General features: G+C 53.0%; 7 protein-coding genes across 7 annotated transcripts; 4 read left to right on the top strand and 3 right to left on the bottom strand.

The window, feature by feature from the left end:
• The first annotated feature begins 44 nt into the window (after positions 1 to 44).
• Positions 45 to 1,286, top strand: SEPMUDRAFT_135230 (uncharacterized protein). Its single transcript, XM_016902697.1, has 3 exons — positions 45 to 208; positions 305 to 553; positions 616 to 1,286. Exons 2-3 carry the CDS (start codon positions 356 to 358, stop codon positions 1,033 to 1,035), a joined length of 618 nt encoding a protein of 205 aa, XP_016757906.1. The 5' UTR covers positions 45 to 208; positions 305 to 355; the 3' UTR covers positions 1,036 to 1,286.
• Positions 1,287 to 2,214: 928 nt separating this feature from the next.
• Positions 2,215 to 3,984, bottom strand: SEPMUDRAFT_110231 (uncharacterized protein; the record flags this gene model as incomplete). The annotated part of the gene is made up of 1 exon (XM_016900835.1): positions 2,215 to 3,984. One exon carries the CDS (start codon positions 3,982 to 3,984, stop codon positions 2,215 to 2,217), a length of 1,770 nt encoding a protein of 589 aa, XP_016757905.1.
• A 1,128-nt stretch (positions 3,985 to 5,112) lies between these two features.
• On the bottom strand, positions 5,113 to 7,596 carry SEPMUDRAFT_150927 (uncharacterized protein). Its single transcript, XM_016906480.1, has one exon. The coding sequence runs from the start codon at positions 7,533 to 7,535 to the stop codon at positions 5,355 to 5,357; it is 2,181 nt and encodes a 726-aa protein (XP_016757904.1). The 5' UTR covers positions 7,536 to 7,596; the 3' UTR covers positions 5,113 to 5,354.
• A 326-nt stretch (positions 7,597 to 7,922) lies between these two features.
• Positions 7,923 to 9,260, bottom strand: SEPMUDRAFT_150926 (thioredoxin). Its single transcript, XM_016906479.1, has 2 exons — positions 8,508 to 9,260; positions 7,923 to 8,442 (listed from the first exon to the last, which is right to left on the bottom strand). Exons 1-2 carry the CDS (start codon positions 9,222 to 9,224, stop codon positions 8,182 to 8,184), a joined length of 978 nt encoding a protein of 325 aa, XP_016757903.1. The 5' UTR covers positions 9,225 to 9,260; the 3' UTR covers positions 7,923 to 8,181.
• A 181-nt stretch (positions 9,261 to 9,441) lies between these two features.
• SEPMUDRAFT_150925 (uncharacterized protein) lies at positions 9,442 to 12,517 on the top strand. Its single transcript, XM_016906478.1, has 2 exons — positions 9,442 to 10,614; positions 10,700 to 12,517. Exons 1-2 carry the CDS (start codon positions 9,820 to 9,822, stop codon positions 11,489 to 11,491), a joined length of 1,587 nt encoding a protein of 528 aa, XP_016757902.1. The 5' UTR covers positions 9,442 to 9,819; the 3' UTR covers positions 11,492 to 12,517.
• An 868-nt stretch (positions 12,518 to 13,385) lies between these two features.
• SEPMUDRAFT_150924 (uncharacterized protein) lies at positions 13,386 to 13,889 on the top strand. The gene has a single exon (XM_016906477.1). The coding sequence runs from the start codon at positions 13,449 to 13,451 to the stop codon at positions 13,743 to 13,745; it is 297 nt and encodes a 98-aa protein (XP_016757901.1). The 5' UTR covers positions 13,386 to 13,448; the 3' UTR covers positions 13,746 to 13,889.
• A 1,055-nt stretch (positions 13,890 to 14,944) lies between these two features.
• On the top strand, positions 14,945 to 16,090 carry SEPMUDRAFT_150923 (uncharacterized protein). The gene has a single exon (XM_016906476.1). It carries the CDS (start codon positions 14,989 to 14,991, stop codon positions 15,349 to 15,351), a length of 363 nt encoding a protein of 120 aa, XP_016757900.1. The 5' UTR covers positions 14,945 to 14,988; the 3' UTR covers positions 15,352 to 16,090.
• The last annotated feature ends 1,196 nt before the right edge of the window (positions 16,091 to 17,286 follow it).

Below are 17,286 nucleotides of genomic sequence, written 5' to 3'. Positions count from 1 at the left end.
CAGGCGCCCGCCTGTTCACTACTGCCCACCAACATCTGCCCACTCGCACTCTCACCCTCACCTGAACCCTCATCCTCCCGACTCCTCTTCCTCCTCCTTCTGCAGCATCTTCATCTGCATCGCGACTCTCCGCACCGCCATCAATCCATTGATACTGTGCACTGCCGCACCGCACCGCACCGCACCGCACCGCACTGCAACCGAAAAGGTTCGTACCTACGCGAGTGCTAGCAGGTCCACTCTTCGCGTGGCCGTCAACGTGTCGTCGACCAGAAAAACTGACTTGCTTTCTTTGGCGCAGCAGATTCCATCGAACCGTCAACCCATCTTCCCATCCACCCACGCACCCATCACCATGTTCCGCTCCACCCTCCTCGTTGCCGTGACGGCCCTGGCTGCCGTTGCCAACGCGCAAAACTACTCGACTTCGGGCAATCTCAGCATCGATGCGACCCAGATCCAACCCGCACTGAGGCAGTCATGGTGCCGTGGCCAGATGATTGCCTGCCCCCAGATCTGCGGTGGTCGCGCCTCGTCAAACACGTGCGATTCGGTGAGTGGAAAACAAAAGTGCGCGTTGTCACCATCGAACGCTGGGAGACTAACTCGGACCAGGAAAACTTGACGTACAACTGCGTCTGCCCTGACAACGAGCCCCGCAACATCTCCGACTACACTCAGACTCTGCCCTTCTTCATCTGCGAGCAATGGAAGACCAACTGCGTCGCCAGCCACCCTGACGACCTCGATGGGCAGGCTGGATGCCAGTCGGTGACGTGCGGTTCGATGAATGCCACCGAGGCGGAGTCCAGCAACGGTGGTGGCTCTTCTACTACATCTGCCGCTGCAAGCATGACCTCGAGCCCGAGTGGCACGAGCGGCGCTGGCGGCGCGAGCGGTGCTTCGATGACTTCTGCTACTTCCACGCCTACTCCCACCGAGTCGGGTTCCGCAGCTGCCCTGAGCATTGCTCAGAACTACGGCACTGGCCTCTTTGCTCTCTTGGGCATGGCCGTGTTTGGTATCGCCATGTAAGAGCTGCTTGCACGCATTTGGAGTTTTGGTCTGTTCAGGAGCGAAGCGGCATAGCTATTTCCCACGGCTGTATCATTTTCCGGGAAGGATGCATTGCAGTGACGAAGACATTAACGGGCCATGAGTTATGGATGAGCGCTTGAGTAATTGTAATAATCGAAAGTACACTGAGAGGCTCAACCACGGTTGTTTGAGTACCACCATTGCCCACTCCCACGGCTCCATCTACCACACCATCTATCACATACAGGTCCAGATATGCGCGCTGCCTGCTGCACTCATCCTTGTACGTGTGTTCGTCCCGGTCTCACGACATGGACCCGCGCTGAATTTGCGAGCGGACTACTACTTACTTGGAGCGACAGTGCACTGGATTGACAGCTGTCGTGCGCCAGTCACAACTTGTGTCTGGCTAGCATCAATTGCCCAACGCGCTCTCCTTGTATGTTTTGCTCTGTGACGACTAGGTGTCTGTTCTTGATGCGAGTCAGCAGCCATGTACGAGTTCCGCCGTACGACTCTCCCGTGAATTGATCTCAACTGATGTGGCTAGCATAGTTGATACATTCACGTGACCTCCTTCCTCCATGGTTGGGGCTTCCATCTCTGTGCTGCTGCTCCTGCTATCGCTAGGTAATTTCATTCCCGCTGACGTGAGCAAGTAGCCAGCCAGCTACATGTACCTACCTGTACCTAGATACCTTAGGTAAGGTAGGTACTGGTAGTCTCCTCGACCTCCCATCTGGAGTTTACTAGGTAAATGGATCTGGAGAAACATCACACTGTATCAGAGTCATGATGAAGCGAGCAAGCCGGCGACGCGGTTCAGTGCAGTGGCAACACATCTCGGCACCTTTTCTGGACAATATTTCCCGGATGGGAAACGGAACAGGCACGGTATAGAAGAAGAGTAGAATCTTTTGTGTCATTGTCATTGCTGATGGGAAAGCCTTTTCTACCTGGTGCCTGAGGCAGGTAATCAACACATCCATCAACAGCGAAGATACATATGCCGCCGTGCCTGCCCCCCAATTTTACTTTGCCCGAATGGAGCCTGAGTCTGGAGTCTTCGACGCGTATTAGGTAACCCTCGAACTTTGTCGACTGAGCCCCGATGTTGGAGCGAGTTCCATCAAAGTCGTCATCCTTCTACCCTAGTCCTCCATGTTATTCGGGCTCTCAGGTCTCCTCCGTGAGCCTGACGTACTCGCACCAACCATCACTCAAACCCTCCGACTCTCCATCGTAAGCAGGCCCACTACATGGATCCGCGACGAAGCCCGTGGGTATGCCGTCGAAAACTGTGTGGTCGCGAGTGACCGCAAGCCAAGCTGCCTTCGCCTCGGCCAAGCTCGCAAAGTGAAAGTGCATGGTTCGTTCAAGGGAGAGGTTAAACATCACCTTCAGCGGGTACCTCACTCCATGACGCATCAGCTGCCGGAGGACTTTGCCCGGCGTCCAGAAGCCCGTGTCATCTTTTATGAACAGCACTCTGCTGAGATTGATACGGTCAATTTCCGCCCAGATGCGGCTGGGGATCGGGCGTGAGACAGTCTCAACGAGCTGGACGGTCATGGAGGTGTTGGTGTGCTCCTTCCAATTCTTCACGACGGAGCTGGCGTCACCATCGTGGAGAAATTTGATCAGGGCCGTTTCGGTGGTCATTCGGGGGTTGGTGCACAAACCGGCTGTGTTGAGGAACACGGCCGAGTAGATTTCCCCCCCGTCGTGGATTTGGTCAAGGACCTGGGAGAGAGTCGTGCCGACCGAGATATTGCTGACCACCATGGTATTATATGGGTCCAAATTAACTTCGGCTGGTGGGCAGTAGGGGTTAGGATTGTATCCCGTGTCAAACGTGGTTGCTGCGGCGCGTCCTGGATCATAGCGAATGTTGTGCAGTTCCTGCTGCCGGGTCCTTGAACTCCAACCTGTACGACCACTTTCGACCCCGAATGCGCGCTGGACATCGTTCTCGAAATCTTCCGCGGTCCTGGAGTCTGGGGAAGGCAATCGCCCCGTCGTCCACACCATACCCTCTGTCTCGTCCGTGCGCGGGATCATCGGATCCTGCTCTTGTGCCTGCTCGTCGGCCTCAATCGAGACGAGAGGTACCAACAGGGCTTCTCTGGCCTTCTGCAGCCGGCTTTCTCGCTCCTCATGGGCCGGTCGAATGCATTCCTCGAAGTAGCTGTGGTACTCCTCAGCAGAATGTTTCGGATGCTCCTTCGCATAACGCGCAAAGACCTCCGTCAACTCCTCTGCCGTCATTTCGGCCCAGACAAACGCATTCCCCGCGAGCTTTCTGTGCTCCCAATCGAGGAACGGTCTTGCTTGACGCCGTGGAATTGTATGACAGGGAGACTGGCATCGTCCGCCCGTGTAAACAAAAGTTGTCGTGTCATCTTGGTGATAGATGGTGAATCCCAGTGGCTCCTCCGAGGGAACTGCTGGGCAGCCGATTGAGGGCCTGCGATTCTCGCTGACAGTGTCCTGGCCGATGGACTCTTCATCAGGCTTGCTATCCTGAACTGTACTCGGCACGAGACTCGGAGTCTGATCCTCGAGGACATCATCCTCATCCAGAATTGACTTCTCCCTCTTAGGGTCCACAAATTGCTCGTCGGAGATACACTCTACAAACGTATCCATCACGTTGGTAATTGAATCTTTGCGTTTCACAGCCCCGTTGCTTGTTCCGATGTCCTGGGCTCCGCTGACGGCCGCGACGTTGTTGGGGCCAAAGTTGCCTTTCCATCCGTTGATATACTCAATCAGGTATTGCTTGGACTCGTTTGACTGCCTGAGCGCTTCGCGGGTGAGGAATAATTCTGTCTCGAGCTCGGCAACACGGCAGACCAGTTGCATTCTGGTTCGGTCCGTCATGATGTTGGCAGTGGCAGTGTCCGCCGCGCTGTCAGTTTCCGTCACACTCTCCGTGTCCATCATGCTGACAACAGTGTCAGTATTTGAAAGGGGAAGGAGAAGCGCGCGTTCGTTGGAAGTCCAAGCCTACCGAGGTGGATGGCAGCGTTGCGTGTGCTGCTGCTGCTGCTGCTGCGAGGTGATGATGATGGTGAAGAAGAAGAAGAAGAAGAGAGAAGAAGAAAGAGAAGAGGGGGGCGAGGACCCCTTTTTGAGCAAGGGGGACGTGCAGCTAGGCGGCAGCCTCCAACGGACCCTTTTTAGTGAAATTCACCGCATGAGATGTTGAGCACCGCCGCTATGAGCGACGCGCGGCTCCGAGGCTTACCAGCCGCCGCAGCACGTGCGGAATCTGATACGAGGAAACGTTGAGCTGAGCTGAGTGAGTGAGTGAGTGGGTGAGTGAGTGAGTGGGACGATGAGTGAGTCAGTGAGCAAGTACAGCAGTAGGCAGGAAGTAGGTAAAATTCAACAACAGGTCAATAGCTGGATACTTGCGCAATAGAATCGATGGAATTCACTCAATCTCACTGCAGCTAGACAGAACTTCTCGCGTCACGCCCCGGCCGGCTATCTATATACATACAGGTATACGACGCGTCTGTGCGTACGTAAATACGTAGTGTAGGTGAAGGTGAGAGGCTGGGACAGTGTGAAGAATAAGAAGCATGATAAAAACAGCAATCTGTTGGATAGATAGATAGTTATTTATGAGTCCATCTCACTCAGAGTCAACGGGATAAGAGACATAAGAGCCATAAAGGGATAAGGGGCTAAGGGGCCAAGGGGTCTCAGGGGCACACAGGGGATAAAAACCTCAGTATAGAGAACTACTATCCGCAAGTCAGGCTTACTTACTTGCCTTGCCTTGCCTTCTCTTTCTCGCTAGATCTTATACAACTGTAGGTAGTCAGTTCTTCGCATATACATTAGACAGCCAAAGGGGAAGAGGAAGGGGGAGGGGCGGTGTTAGCAAGCTGGAGGAGATGGATAGAGTAAATTATGGCGTTGTCTTTTTCTTTTTGATGGTGGTGACTAGTGTTCTGTGGATGGGGAATTGTGGGCGTGAGGGACGGGGGGGAGGGGAGAGGAGGGGAGGGATGGGAGGGGAGGGATGGGAGGATGGGTGGATCGATGGATAGATGGGTGGATGGGTGGTGGTGGTAAGAAGGGAGGAACGACAAATGGCCTAGCTATAAGTTATAAGCGAGAGTAAGGTAGAGTAGCGTAGAAGAAGACTTCATTCGCTTCAACGAGCTTAGGCTACAGGAGAGGATGCCTCCCTCAATAAGTCTTACCAAACTGCGTAGTTTGAAACGCATGGACAGGCGAGCACAGTTTTTCTCTTCCTCATTCGAGTGCCATGGTCATACTCGCGAGAGAAAGAAGTTATACTACGATACACTTTCCTCGACTTCAAACGTCTCCTGAGTCCAGCCGTAGGTCCGATATAGTCTTCTCGAGACAATCAATAGCTTGTACCCTTCGATATCGGACGCGTGCGGGCGATGGAGAGTGACGGAGCGAGTCGCTCCCATCGACTGTGGGGGATGAAAAGTGAACACCGAACCGTACTTGGGCGTGACGGAGAAATTGAGATCGGCCATGGCGCTGGTGAAATTTGCCCAGGAGACGGATCCGCGGGCTTGAGATTTGGCGAAGATTGTGAAGAAGACGGAGGCGGTGGAGGGTTTGACTTTGAGTCGTTGGGGAGTGGGCTCTTCGGCGACTTCGAGTTGGGCGGGCGTGAGGGCTGTGATGTTGTATGCGCTCACTTCTTCGGCCGGGCGGGTTTTCGCTTTCTCTCTTCGTTGCTCTGCGCGGAAGCTGGCGGGTTTGGGCTCCTCTACGATCGGTGGGGCGAGTGGTTGCTGCTGCTGCTGCTGTTGCGACTGAGCTTTGTCGAAATTGAGCTTTGCGTCTGAACATTTCTTCTCTACGTCGGTCACGCAATCATGCAGGATTTCCTCGTACAGTCCACCTAGGCTGGTTCCAGCCCGTTCGATCACAAAGTTTTCGAGCGATTCGAGAGCCTTGCTCGCGACACCTGGCTCCAACAGATTGCCCATGGGCACCACGTGATCGCTGAAATCTGCTTCGCCCTTGTATTGCGCCAATTCAGCATCTAGCTCTCCCATTCTCGTCGTGAATAAAACACCGAGCTTCTTCGACCCCGCTACCATGGCCAACGAGGTAGACAATGTGTGCATGAAACTGACAATAATCGCTACATCACCAAGCGCGAGGACTTGGAATTCAGTCAGTCGCTGGAAATCGTCAGGGTGCCGTGTGTTGTGGTCATCAAGTCTTTGCATCCATTGCGCGGCTTCCGTATGCTTGGCATCGGGATGGCAGATCCGCAGAATGTAGTGCAGTTGAGGGTCAGACACAGTATAGTCCGCCGGCTGACCTTTGATGACCACCCGGGACGTGCCACCCGTCGTGATGCGTCTGAAGCACTTGGATGCCATACCAGCGGGCTGCGACATCTGCCGTCTTAATTCCGACTGTGCGCGACGGTACTCCAGATGGCATGTGTTGGAGAGCTCTTGCACGACCACTGGCCGCTTCAATTTGTCGTTCATACCGTCTCCTTCTAGCATGCGAACCAGGCGGACGATGTATTCCCAGGTGACAATGGTTTTGACGGCATTACACATGACCTCGAAGAACGCCGTGGTGATATATTTGTCGGTGAACATGGGAAGTATGCGTCCTCGGTCATCCGGGACGAGCTCTGGCCGGCTGCTGTTTGTCATGTTGACAGACTGGTTGAGGACGACGGGCTCGCTTCGTAAGAGCGCCAGGTAGTCCTCTAATGCCACCTTTTGCTCGACTGCCTGAGCGATAACTTCAGCGATAGATGATTTAAGAGGCTTTGGTTCAAGCGCAAGCTTGGCCATCGCGTTGGCTGGTTCTTTGGTGGCTTTCCTGGCCGAAGAAGCGGTTTTCGTAGCTCTGCTGTCGGATCCTAAATCCAAGATCTCTTCAATCAAGCTATTATAAAAAATGAACGTAGATGTTTGCCTGCTGATGACGAGATATGCTTCGTTGCCCGGGATGACCAGCCGAACTTTTACAGGCATGTTCTCAATGAACGCACGCCTTGCTTCAGCTCCAGTGGTTTCTACATATTGGCCGTACTGTTCGTCATCACTGATGAACAAGCCGAATTTATTTTCGTTGATATTGATTGTTTGAGCGCCAGGGCGGATGATCTCCTGGTCGCCCGGGCCTCCGTTCGCGCCTTCAAAGTGTTGGGTTTGTAGGCTCGTCTTCACGCGATGCTTCAAGCGATCGAGAAAGAAGTCCGGAGTAGACGTGATATCTTGTAGATTCCAGTCTGGGAGAACGCGTCTCAGGCCGGCCAACCCAGGATCGCGGGAGTGTTTTAGAACCTTGCCATCGCCCACCGCCTCACGCATTGCTTTCTCCCGTTGCTTGGGCGTGAAGTTGCGCCAGATTTCCTCGACCTTGGCGCCGACATTACGGTACTTCCGACGAAGGTCGGATTGCAGCTCGGGAATGTTTATGTTGCCCTCAGGTTTGAGCATATCGCTCTTGCGAGTTGCCATGATGGCGTTGCACCGTAATATCGTCAATGGACGCAAGCGCTCGAGTTGTTGGTGACACTCCTTTTGGTGAAGGCTGGCGGCAAGCCCAGAAAGTCCGACGAGACTGTTGTGAGTGGATGAGCGGGGAACTTATCTTTTCATCCGTTTGTGATGTTTGGACTGACATATGCCAAGCCCTTTCAATTACCAGGTACAATAATACTCTAGCGATCGGGTTACGGGTACGTGGTAGCGTGGATGTATTCATAAATCATAATTCATACAATCTGTACCTAAAAATGCAGAACTAGTCCCTCTTAGGCAATATTCGTATTGCGGATCGACTGACAGTCTACTGTCTGACAGTCGGCTGTCGAAGGGACTATACTACGGTACACATAACTCACCTTATAACAGAGAAACCGGGAGAAGAGAGTTCAAGTGACAAGGTCTGGCGAAAAGGGGCAAAGGCCGCGATGCTCTATCGCTACCTACTACAGGCGCTGACCCTTATCGATAAGGTTGTGAGCGTCCGAGGCACGGGGTACGGCTAGCCCGAGTGACCCTGGTCTGTGCACAGCATATATCGCTACGCTGGCACTGGATTCCCGGTGTGTCGTGGAGAGGACTTTTTTCCACTCAACGGCACGGAATCTTTCACTTGCTCTCATTGCTCATCTCCCACCTTCTCCAGCTTGCCCATCGCTCTCCTCTCACCACTCTCCCCGAACAATCGCACTCGGTCAATCCTCGTCTTCTCCTCATCGCCCTGCCCATCTGCCACGAAAATGGTGATGGAGCTAATGTTTTGAAACTTGACAAAGCGCAGCTCCACCTTGGCCGTGTGTGTCTGCTCGTCCCAATCACTGTCCTTGATTTCCACACTTTGAGTGGCGGGCGTGTCTTCTGCCTCGTCAAACCCTAGAACCTAAGCCTGTACGTCAGTAGATGACTTCAGACGAGAATATGCCTTGCGGCGACTGGTGCGCTTACATGGCTCCGATTTGAATAGAGGTTGAGTGTTCGTGGCCGTGTCGTCTCCTCACCGGGTAATGACGTGATTTGTAGGCTGTGAAGTTTGAGGGTCGACTGGAAGGGAATGTAGAGCATGAGCTGCTCGTCCGTGTCCGACTCAATCCAGTCCTTTTTGCTGCTTTCTGATGCTTTGCCCTTCCCCAGTGAGCTGGGCGGCGAAGACTCGAAGACAGATCTCCGATCCCCCGACTCGCCATCCACGTTCAGAAAGTCCAATCCTTTGATGTCGACCTCTTCTGTGACTTCTCTGTACGCCTTTGGCCCCGCTAGACCACACCACACTCCTCCCGTGGTATTGCTGGGGCCTGCCTCTGCACTCCCTGCTCCCGCTCCGGCATCACTCTGCTGTGCCTCCAGGGCGATCTGCTTGATCGCGTCGTTGAGACCCTTGGGATCGGCGCCCTTGATGCGCTTGACTTCACGACCAGCTTTGAAGATGAGAAATGTAGGCATGGCGGAGATGTTGTAGGTGCGGGCAATGTCTTTTTGGGCGTCGGTGTCGACCTTGGTGAAGGTGATGCTGCCCGGTCTGCTCAATTGGCTTGCCAGAGCCTCAAAGGCTGGGGCGATGATCTTGCATGGGCCACACCATGTTGCCCAGAAGTCGGTGACGACGACGCGCGACGACGAGAGGACGGACGAGAAGTGCTGCGGCGAGGAGATGTCGACGATCATCGTGTCTGCTAGTGTGTTTTGACAGGCCCTCTCAATGGTATGTGGTTGTTGTCACTGACATGAAGTACCTGGTAGTATGGGGTAAGGTAGGTGGTGGGGCTTCCCGCAGTTTGTCTACGTGATGCGGGTGGAAACACATCGAACTGCTGACACAGCCATTCTCTCAGAGGTCTATCTTTCCCATCTTCCCCTCCACGGCCAGACCAACTCGCTACAAACCACTTCGAGGAACGATCTCGACACCGATACGCAGACTCGGGAGCATGCCCTCGGACTTCCCCCTAGCTACCCTCCATCTGACTAAACCCGAACGCCTTATCGTCGTCGCCTTGAGCTACATCTACTACGCGCCAGTCGTCTGGTCCATCGGCCGCAAGTTGACCCACTACCTCTACGAGTCCATTGTCAGGATCAGAAGCCGGCTACGCGAGAAGAATCACAACCGCTAACGCGTCCGCGTTGTTTGTGCTGGACCCACTGCAGCTTTGGATTTGAAGAGAGCGATAGAGAGACGGATTTCTGCTGGACCCACTGCAGCCTTGAGGAGAGAGATAGAGAGACAGCGAGAACGAGAGAGAAAAAGAGGGCGAACGACATGGCTAGCAGCGTGTACGTGGTTGACTCGACCTTCCAAAAGACTTTGATCAAGGTGACGCCTGGGACCTACCTCCGAGAAGTGTTGGAAGAGGCATGCAGGAAGAAGAAGCTGAATCCCGAGTCGTACTTGCTGAAGGTGAACGACGGAAAGAAGACGCTGGATCTATCACAACCCTTCAGGCTATCAGGCCTTGCGTCGGGTGCACGGCTGCAACTGGTGCAAGGGAGTCGATCAGCCAGTGTGGTCAATGTGGCGCTACAGCTACCGGAAAGTGAAGGAGGGCGGCGTCTGCAAGACAAGTTTCCTAGCACTACGAGTCTGTGGCTGGTGTTGCGCAAGTTTGAGGATGCTGTCGCGGGAGGAGTGCAATCACAGAAGCTTAACATCACACAGCGTGCCACCCCATCGAATGTGGGCTCCGGCGCAGGAAGATTGGAGTACGAACAGCCATGTCTGAATGTCATGGGGCGAACATTGGAGAGCTTCACAGACCTGCAGAAAACTCTGGCACAAATTGGCGTCAGTGGCAGTACCATGATGCGACTGACGTACAAGCCCAGCGGGAAGCCACTCGAGGAAGCCATGCAGGAAATTGGTCAGTATTTCAGCGATGCCGAGAGCGTTCATAGCACAACAGGGAGTGGTGATGGTGCTCACGCGACTCCTGTCAACGGCACCACGAGCATTCCTGATACCACGACCGGGACGCCCGACGTGCCGCTTGGAGGTGATGCTGGCCAAGATCCAGTTGAACCACGCGATGTGCCAATGGAAGATGGCCCTACAGCAGAGGTAAGCAAAACATGTGCAGGAAGGACAGCCTCATTGGATCGATTACACACATTCAGAGAACGTACTGACTTGATGTACTTGATAGGCCGTCGAAAATGACGTGATAGCATCCTCCTCATACACAGATCCCCAGCCCTCAGACCATTCTGCTCAGCCTCCTCAGAAAGGAGTCGTTCCTCCTCCAGCTGCATCAAATATCGTAAATGGCATCGCCGTGTTCCATCCTTCCACCTCCACAACCCCGGCTGCTGCTCTTGTGCCACATGACCCTTCGCACTTTGAGCCTAGCATCGATCAGGCGAGGGCATTGCAAGCATCGCTGCAGAAGTTTGGCCAGAACAAGAAACTCGCATCCGACAAGGAACTCGAAGAGCAAGAAGCAGCAAAGCAAGCAGAGCTCTCTCGAATCCAGACGGTCACTGTTCGTGTCAAGTACCCCGACCAGAGCATCATCGAAACACCTGTCCAGCATACCGAAACTGCTGCAGACCTGTACGCGGTTGTTCAGAACACGCTCGCTCAGGCGCCAGAGCCTTTCGATCTGAAGTTTTATGGCGACAAGAACCTGATGATCAGTCTGCCGAGGAACAGCCAAAAGAAGCTGGTTCGTGATTTTGGCTTCCGTGGCAAAGTGCTTGTTACGCTTGTGTGGTCTCCTGAGGCTTCGACCCAGGCCCGGCAGGGCCCGAGTCTCAAGGAAGAATATCGGAGCAAAGCAACCGAGCTCAAGGTGGAATTAGCGACTCAACAGGCACAAGGTCAGGAAGATCACAAAGCTGCGATGAATAAGCCCGAGAAGAAAGAGGCCGCTGGGGCAGACAGGGGGAATGTGGAAGAGCGGATGAAGAAATTTCTTGGTTTCGGCAAAAAGAAGTGATGCGTTCAGCTCGCTGTCCGGAACACTTTGCGTCGAGCTAGTCGGCTGATTGCCGACCCTTCGAATGGGCAGATGATAGCCGAGACGCTGATGTCTGCTATTCGCATCAGGGTAACATTCTAGAACGCCTGCGGCGGAGTGGACTACCTGTGACTACGAAGGCTTTCGTAAAGCAGAACTTATGGTCAAGCCAGCACAGGCCCCAGAACTCGCCGTCATGGTGGCAGGAGGCAATAGAGGACCTTGAGGCCCCAAACTGATGGTTGCGTGTTGATAGAGGAAGTCGACACTCACGATCCCGAGCTGTGTCAAATCCCTATCACGTAGTCGCGTCCGGCTTCTTCGTCGTCTCAACTTCCAGCCTCCTCACATCACCTAAGTTGTGAAGCGCACTCTGCGGCGAGAGTGCTTGCATACCTAGGTAGGCCTCACAGTCGTCCGATCTCCAGATCAAATACCGCGGTATCCTTACGCAGTACGTATGTACATGTATTGGTTACGCACCATCTTAAGAAAGGTAGATGCGCGCACTGGTAACTTGGTGCTTTCCTCGACACTCGACAGAAGATATCGATTCCGCCATATCCACTTTGAGACAAGAGACGCGCCTCGCAAAAGTACCTACCTCCTTAGCGAACGAGATATCCTGCTTGGTGATAACTCTACGTTCGACACAACTTCAAGGTGCCTACCTTACTGCTCTAAGGTATCGACCGATTGCTTTCGGCGACTCCGTCTGTTTAACAATGAGACTATCGCTGAGCTGAGCTCACAGGCGAGCTTATTCATATCAGCCGACTGAGAATTCCAAGCACGTCTTGTAGCTCGGACTCGAAGGATGCAATAGTCAAGGTAGGCATGTTTCTCAAGAGCTGAATTTCTCACTTTTGCGTTAAGATGCGGACATAATTGGGGAGTACATGTGCATGTGGTCTGCGTTACTTACTTTTAGTATATGGCATGTATGTCTTTTGTGTTTGACTCTATGCCTAGATAGGGATGGATGGATGGATGGATGGATGGATGTAAAGTAGGTAAGGTAGGTAATCGGGGACTTTTATAGATCGTGCTCTTCTTCTTTTTCTTCTTCTTCTTCTTGATCGATTGCGGAGGGAGAATCGAGTCTTCTGGAATTAGAACTAGGGAATACCGGAGAAACACGGCTAGTTGCCTTCAAATATGAGCCATGGGTAATGTCGAGGCTGGTTACCTACCTTAGTGTTGAGTCTATCTACTTGTTGTATGTGGTGCGTCCATTGCTCTACCTCTGTGCAACGGCAGTAGACCAATAATACGCTCATCGCTGCTTACTTGCCAGGTTGTAGTGCACAAGACCTGGACGGTTGCAAATACCTATGTCTACGCTGATACCTACCTGTTCACTACCTTGAGCCAACCGGGGCATATTGGCAGAGGTGAAGCCAGGTGAGTACCTACCTTAGGAGTTAGGTGTACGTCACAGACCCTGCGACAGACTCGTTGCTGCTACGGCTGAACTGAGTACATGTACATTACTGAATACAGTAAGGTACAGGAACACACAAGGCTCGTATTTGTATATTCGTCAAAGAACCATGCGATAGTGCGGTGACCAGTCCGAGGCGACCTTCTACCATCTCGCCGTCATCAAAAAACACCTTCTGCGCCCGAGTGACCGTACTCATAGGCCAGTGTCTGATCTCAGCCCGCGTGGTAGCTAAAGCTACGATTGATTTCTCACTCACCGGTCAAAGGTAGCTCAATGCCACTGCGACAGTGACAGATCTCTGATTCCACGTTTCACTCACCCGCCCTCGTTTCTTTGTTATGGTATGACCACCGACGAAAAACTGGACTTCTTACGACGCACTGGTCCCGTGATTGCTCAGCTCCCTACTTTCGAAACTTCGCCCACACATCTATAAAGCCACCCAACAACATCCGCACTTTCCTGCTCGAGCAGAGCATCCTCACGTCGATGGCCAGCGAACAGCCACGAGACTCTCATCGCACTCAAGAAGAGGAACCTCAATCGTCAACCGTCACCTCCAACCACGAAGCCGAGTCCCAGCCCGGTCAGCCCGCCGTGCTACTCACAATTCCCGGCATTGGTCAAGTGCTTCTCACACTGGACCAGATCGCTCACATCTTGAACAAGACGCCGGAAGAGGTAGAAGTTCTACTCTCGTGCGAGGACTCTACCATCGAAGCCGACCTTCAATCATCGCAAGAATTCAACAGACTCGTTCAGAATGGCACCTTCCCTACCAGCTAAGGTACTCCTCCTCTCCAGCCTTTTCCTGGCTACCTACGGGGCTGCCATCTATGGCGATGTCGAGTCCAAGATCGTGCATTGCGATACCATTGTTGCCCGAGGAACCGAGACTGGCGATGGCGGCGCTGTGTGCTTCATGGAAATGCTGGAAAAGACGGAAAAGCGCGAGGCAGTCATCGAAGAACTTGGTGCTTCGCTTGATCTCGACGACGGCGACCCTGACAACAGCACCGTGCCACTTGACATCGACTCGGTCGCTGGCCCCGTCATATGCGCCAACCGTGTCCCGTCTTCCTACGAGACGGGACGGCTTTGCTCCGGCACGGTACCAACATCAGTCACGCTACCTCCTGCCTACAGTAGCACCCGCGCTCGATGTTACATCTATACTTACCGCTCAGCCGTATTCCTCATTTGCAACAGCGATCGATGCTCGTCGTCGCGTTTCACCGGCCAGCGCAGCGTCTGCAACAGGATCTACAACAGATGCCGTCGCAGCAACAAGGGTGGATATGTGAGGTACACGGCGCCAAACGGACTGTCTTCGCTCTATCGAAAGGACACCAGCGCTCGGCCACCCCTTTACTCAAACTGCTGAATACGGGAAAGTAGCCAGAGGTGGCAATGGCAGGGGAGAAGGGGGATTGAGTGAATGGAACTCGTCGATGTGGGCCTTTGGAGGAGGTCATGGATTGGTACGACATGGTGAGGATCTTCTGTGAGGCAACAAGTCAGATATGAAAACACAGCCGGGCATGGGAGAGTCGCTTTGGCCGCTCAAGTCGCTCATTCATGTCTTCTCGTGCGGTATTGAGATTGTTGAGTACCTAGCTTTATCGAGCAGGGCTGAGACCGAGCCACTCATTTGACCGAATACACATTCGTCTTGTCGCTGATGTTGGTGCCGATGAGGTAGAACGGTCATCAATAGCGTCAAATCAGTCTTCCAGACCATGATCAGCATCCTTGGAGCTACTCTTTTGCAGAAATCGCTGACCAGACAGGCATCGTACGAGCAAGATGTATCCTCGAGGTGGAGGTGGTCTGCGGTATAGAACGGTACCCCTTGATACCTGTATCTTGGAGAAAGTGTTGTTGTGTTTTCGTGAAAGTCTTCGCCGATATCGGCGTCGCGAACCTCTCGTAAGTGCATGGATAGGTAGAGCTACATCTCTTCTACACGACACGACACCGTCGACACGTAGCAACCAGACTCACCAACCCACCGCATCCATCAATAGCCATGTTCCGCCCATCCCTCCAGCGCACCCTCTGGTCATGGCCCGCTCCACGGCCATCATCTCGCCTCTTCTCCTCGCAAAGTCTGCCGCTCCGGGCACAGCAGCAACCAGCACCATACCAAGCTCCAGACCAAACGCAAGCACTCCCCACCACCGAGAAGCGCAACCCTCATCGCGAGGTATATAAGCAAGGCGGAATGGGACGTCCTGTGGCGCGGAATTTTCTGATTGCTATGGCTACTTTCCAGGTGCTGTATTGGACGTGGCTGAAATTGGAGAGTATCGAAATTAAGCAGGAGAAGCTGGAGGAGTTGAAGGGTTTGGAGGGTGAGGTTAAGAGTTTGACTGGATTTAAGGGGAAGTGAGATTTTTGATTGGAGGGTGATTGTGGTAGAAGGATAGGAGAGGACAGGACAGGACAGGACAGGAGAGGACAGGAGAGGACAGGACGATGGGGAACGGCCTTCCCACGAACACGAAAAAACGCCGCCAGCATAATGTACATGCTTCGCCCAGCATATCGCTCCAGAGGGGAAGCTCTGCTCACATCCCACGAGATTTCGAGCCCTCTCCGATCGTCGTGGGAAGGAACACCAATCAATCAAGAGGAGTGCCACATGGCTTTCTTCGCCCTCGGAGCATCAACTAGCTGTATTACCGCGAATGACCAACTATTCTCCACAGCGGTACAACATCGGCGATGGGATGGATGATTGTCATACCACACCAGCTAGCATCATCATGTTGCCTGTTCCTCGCCTTACTCGCTGGGGAAAAAAGCTTCATATGAGCGATGCGTGAAGTACGGCTCGTGGAGCTGGGACGGATGGAGGTCACGTTCGTGCTGCCACATGTCGTTCACGTGCTCGAGTACCGGAGGGAAGTTGAAGAAGGGCTTCTAAATGCCACTTTCGCATGGCGTACCCGAGACCAATTTAACGGGTCATCATCTTCTGTGTCCAAAAGGCTGGTTGGGCGCTCATGTCGTGCAGCCATTTCATGTTTGTCCAAGTCTGACGCCTCCAAACAAGCATCTTTGGCAAGGCAGATCCAGCTGCATTGACGAGGAAGATAAGAATAGGGAGTCAAGTCGTGCACTGCCCGACTTGCACACTGTAATATTCACAAAATTCACTTCTACAGAACTTGATCTTCTTCTCGCGCTGGCAGACCAGAAATCGGTGGAAAATATGTATGAGCAATCTATATAGCTGATGCGTACTACGATAGCCGTTTTCTTCCTTCCTCTTATCCCCCCTTCTCTCTCCTTGGTTGAGTACTACCTTGCTACTACGACTACCACTACTAGCACCATTTTAACCAGTTCCCGTACATCCCGCGAAACCGCCAAAATAAAATCTCCTTCCTCCGTTAAACCCCGTCCTTTTCCCTTCCCTTGCCTCCTTCCCTCCCTCCCCGGGAATACGAACTTCAAGTCTTCTTCAAAAAAGTGTCCGGTAGGTAGGTATCGTTCCATCATCCCATCATCCCATCATCGCCAAGCTCCGGCCTAGCCAGCCAGCCTCTATCCGTGGATTCCGTGAAGAAAGCGTGTCGCCACTTTTTTTTTTTTTGTTTTTATCCATTCTCATCGTCGTTTACTTTTCGGTCCGATACAAATCCGATATTCTTCCTAGAAAAAGCGTGGTTCAGGAAAGCGTGGCGGGCACGTGGCTCGTAGGGGACATGATGAAAGAACTTTCTCTCTCTGTCTATTCGGCTTTTTCTTGTTTTCTTTCTAAGGAAGTTGGGAGAGTAGTGTACATACTGGAGCTACCTTACTGTAGCTAGGGGAATTGAAAAACGGCAAACAATGGGGGTTCGCAGTCCGAGTCGTGTAAAATCGATGTGCGAAGCTAGGTCAAGGAAAACTGATTCGCTGCCTTCGCAGTTCGAGTGGTGTAAGACAGTAAGACCGATGGATGGATTCAGCTTTGGCGCTACCTCGTAGAACCAGACTAGAACATCCAGCGCGCCACGTGAGAGACAAGAAGAAACGTGGTGGTGCAATGTTTGATGATGATGATCATGATGGAGATCAATCATACATGGCGACACCATGTGATATATATATATATAAATGAAGGGGGAAGAAGGGAGAGATCGTCACTTTCAGTCAAAGAGTCTTGACTTACCACCCATTCACTCACCCACTCATCAACTACAGACCAGACCAACCAAAAACAACAAAGAAAAATGAGATTTTCATCCTCCTCCGCGGCCCTCTTGGCCTTGTGCGTAGCTAACAGCAATGCCTTACCAACCGCGGACCTTGTGGTTCGTACATTCTTTTTCCGATC

Source organism: Sphaerulina musiva (genome assembly GCF_000320565.1).
Source record: "Sphaerulina musiva SO2202 unplaced genomic scaffold SEPMUscaffold_9, whole genome shotgun sequence".
NCBI classification, from domain to species: Eukaryota; Fungi; Ascomycota; class Dothideomycetes; order Mycosphaerellales; family Mycosphaerellaceae; genus Sphaerulina; species Sphaerulina musiva.
This window is presented reverse-complemented; position numbering and strand designations above follow the sequence as displayed.

Excerpts from the sequence above, each read along its gene's own strand:
- SEPMUDRAFT_135230 (XM_016902697.1), top strand. The coding sequence starts at position 356 with ATGTTCCGCTCCACCCTCCTCGTTGCCGTGACGGCCCTGGCTGCCGTT. Across the intron at positions 554-615 it reads CGTCAAACACGTGCGATTCG|GAAAACTTGACGTACAACTG; the intron begins GTGAGTGGAAAA and ends AACTCGGACCAG.
- SEPMUDRAFT_150927 (XM_016906480.1), bottom strand. The coding sequence starts at position 7,535 with ATGGCAACTCGCAAGAGCGATATGCTCAAACCTGAGGGCAACATAAAC.
- SEPMUDRAFT_150926 (XM_016906479.1), bottom strand. The coding sequence starts at position 9,224 with ATGATCGTCGACATCTCCTCGCCGCAGCACTTCTCGTCCGTCCTCTCG. Across the intron at positions 8,443-8,507 it reads TCTATTCAAATCGGAGCCAT|GTTCTAGGGTTTGACGAGGC; the intron begins GTAAGCGCACCA and ends GTACAGGCTTAG.
- SEPMUDRAFT_150925 (XM_016906478.1), top strand. The coding sequence starts at position 9,820 with ATGGCTAGCAGCGTGTACGTGGTTGACTCGACCTTCCAAAAGACTTTG. Across the intron at positions 10,615-10,699 it reads AAGATGGCCCTACAGCAGAG|GCCGTCGAAAATGACGTGAT; the intron begins GTAAGCAAAACA and ends TGTACTTGATAG.
- SEPMUDRAFT_150924 (XM_016906477.1), top strand. The coding sequence starts at position 13,449 with ATGGCCAGCGAACAGCCACGAGACTCTCATCGCACTCAAGAAGAGGAA.
- SEPMUDRAFT_150923 (XM_016906476.1), top strand. The coding sequence starts at position 14,989 with ATGTTCCGCCCATCCCTCCAGCGCACCCTCTGGTCATGGCCCGCTCCA.